This window comes from Protopterus annectens, chromosome 7.part1 (assembly GCF_019279795.1).
Source record: "Protopterus annectens isolate FY-2018-M chromosome 7.part1, PAN1.0, whole genome shotgun sequence".
Lineage (NCBI taxonomy): Eukaryota > Metazoa > Chordata > Ceratodontiformes > Protopteridae > Protopterus > Protopterus annectens.
Genome location: NC_056740.1, coordinates 270,585,382 through 270,588,227, shown reverse-complemented (window position 1 = coordinate 270,588,227; position 2,846 = coordinate 270,585,382). Strand labels below are relative to the sequence as shown.

The 2,846-nt window shown below is 37.2% G+C and overlaps 1 protein-coding gene across 1 annotated transcript; it reads right to left on the bottom strand.

Moving 5' to 3' along the window:
* Positions 1-212: 212 nt before the first annotated feature.
* On the bottom strand, positions 213-2,475 carry LOC122807534 (P2X purinoceptor 7-like). Its single transcript, XM_044078455.1, has 3 exons — positions 1,963-2,475; positions 1,485-1,730; positions 213-594 (listed from the first exon to the last, which is right to left on the bottom strand). Exons 1-3 carry the CDS (start codon positions 2,158-2,160, stop codon positions 322-324), a joined length of 717 nt encoding a protein of 238 aa, XP_043934390.1. The 5' UTR covers positions 2,161-2,475; the 3' UTR covers positions 213-321.
* Positions 2,476-2,846: the final 371 nt, after the last annotated feature.

The window sequence follows — 2,846 nt, the reverse complement described above, 5'->3', positions numbered from 1 at the left end:
TCCTAACATTGCATTATAACAGACTGATTTCTCTCATACAGTGAGATCTCAATAATCATAAATATCTGTATACAAGTAGTGTACTACAAGCCATAATTATTTTATTTTACACCAAATACATCTTACCGGTCCTTTTGTTCAATATACAGTTGCCATATGTGCACCGATTATTCATGGTACACTACGATATCCCGAACAAATACACAAACTTCAATGTTTAACCACAGTTATTTTTTTATTGTAAAACTACAATCCAAACAAAACACACTTTGTTAAAAATATCTATTCTTACACTAATGCATAAATGGTAAGTCTTTATTACTACTCAAGTACTGTCCTCCGTTGAGGTAGAAAACCTGTGTACTGGCCTAAAGGGTTGGGATATTTGTTACGAATGCGCCAAACACAGCAACTAGGAATGACTTGATGCACTCTACTCCCAAGCCGTCCATAACGCCAGACAGTAAACTGCCGATAGGCAGAATGACGAAAGCGACGATTTTCATCAGTCTCCAATGGTATTCCAAAGATAGCCCGCCTGTATGTATCGGCAACACGTAGAACACCCTGATGAAGGACAACCTCACTCATTTCCTGAAAAAGAAATTACTTTTAATGCAACCAGAGCCAATTACAGTCATGCTGAAACAGTAACACTTCACAAACAAGTACATCAGATTTTGTAATTATGCAAACCTACACTTCCTAATGCATAGCCAGTGTCAACTGTATATAACAAAATGTGTGCAATGTGTATTAGCAATTATTTCAGCCGTAGATGATAAATACTATACACTGTACACAGTAATATGGTCCCTCACTAATCATACAACATTACTTGTTACCATGCAGAATGATCAAGAGTTCATTCAGATAATATAGGTTACTGTTTGGATATACTATACTGTACCCATTTACATTGCAGGGTGTACTTGATTCCTTGAACCATGACAGCATCTGCTTGAATTCATCTCGTATATGACAAGACTGACAGCAGAATTTGCCTTTCATGTCATTTACACCAACACTGTTTCACCTTACAAACCATACATGTCGCCACTACGGACAACCATATATCTGCTACATCAGTACTTATGTCAACAAGTCATGAACAGATATGTAGCAGTGTGTGCATCTCTCTCCATACAATATATATATATATATATATATATATATATATATATATATATATCAAACAGATGTGAGTCTACATTACACTGTCTGTAATACACACAGTCTGCAGGTATAATTTGCAGTTTGCTAGGTGTTCTATTTCAATTAAATTATGGTGTCCAACTATTTTGTCAGTCATGGCACTCCTGGTGTCACTTGACCCTTTAAGGTTGTAATAAACGGTGGTCAGCTAGGATGCTATAAAATTAATCATGGCAAAACTTTATAGCTATGTCTTCCTGACGTACTACTAGAGTAGCCTGATCTGATATTAGTCAGTATACAGCATTCTGTCTTAAGTAATGACTCACCGGAACAAGAGATAAACAGTTCGTTGGTGAATTCGCACAACAGACTCTTTCTTGTGTGGTCGGCATATCCCTGCAACTGTGGCACACACACCAAGTATGAGGTAGTTCTGCCTGATGTTGTTCAGTAATTTCACTGTTCTGCCTCTGTTGCTCCTCAAGTATCTCCTGTACTAGTGATGGATTCCTTTCTGCCATCAGATTGCACAGGTGACGCATTTCTTCTGTGGATAGCTCTTGAATTTTGTTCTGTAAAGACACAAGCATTTTCATTAGTTAATCATAAGAAATGTGCCTGTAAAACATGTTTTATGCTCTTACACAGAACATCCTGGGCACCAGTTTTGAAAGGAATACTGACCTAGCAAATGAAAATATAATTATCTTTTATCATCACCATGTCCCTATCTCAGATACAGATTTTTCATAACAAATCATCTGATAATGTCGCTGCCAACCTCCCTCTTGGATGACACTGTACCTGTATACTCTGAAAATCCTGTTGTCCTTCATGTGTCATGATGTTAGCTTGCTGTTCTCTCAGACTCCTCTCCCTCATATTTCCTTGCTTTTTATTAGTGTTATTTCCGGAATTAGGATGCATTCTTTTTCTCTGGCTCTGCAAACCATCAGCCTGTCTCACTGCAGGGGCATTCTCACTGGTGTACTTGGTCTCCATGGCGATAAACTCTGAAAATCTAATACAGGTGAAAAGCACAAGGCAAAGCCATTTTATTAAAAAAAGTCAAAGGGTATGTTATTCTTTGAGATATAGTACTGAGTTGTAAACAGAACCGTGAAAACAAAAAAAAAAATTCTTCCTCGGGTAAATAAATCCAGCAATGATTAAATATGATAGAGTAACAATGACAAAGTACATGCTTGCTGCATAAACTCTACCTTTTTTTTTAAAAAAGAATATCCACTTAAACATGAATTTTTCAGATTGTTAACATATGTAAATAGTATGCCACAGTAAAGTCACTGACTGCTCTTATATGCTGCTGCCAACTTTATCATTCACAACCATGCAAATTGCATCTGCAGCAGCTCATTTACACTGTGCACCTACTGTTTCTCTTATTTACAAATCTTGAAATCACTTCTACTTTCATCGTATGGCCCAATGATCCAATGTTGACCTTATTTTTTAAGAAGAAAGAAGCTATGGTGCTTTAGGATTATCGCACATTCTGGTATCCCTTGGTTGGTGACCGACCGCTAGTTCTGCTAAGTTTAGATAGTCTTGTAACCAGGCAACTTTACTATCATCCACATACAATCTCCATACAGCACCACAATAGTATAACTCAATCACTGGCTGAACCTCACCTGCACAATTTAGAAATAACACACATCACGGGC

What these genes read in the sequence shown, in the direction of transcription:
- LOC122807534 (XM_044078455.1), bottom strand. Translation starts at nt 2,160, where the DNA reads ATGGAGACCAAGTACACCAGTGAGAATGCCCCTGCAGTGAGACAGGCT. An exon ending in AGGATTTTCAGAGTATACAG is followed by an intron (nt 1,731 to 1,962) that starts GTACAGTGTCAT and finishes GTGTCTTTACAG; the next exon opens with AACAAAATTCAAGAGCTATC. An exon ending in ACTGTTTATCTCTTGTTCCG is followed by an intron (nt 595 to 1,484) that starts GTGAGTCATTAC and finishes TTTCTTTTTCAG; the next exon opens with GAAATGAGTGAGGTTGTCCT.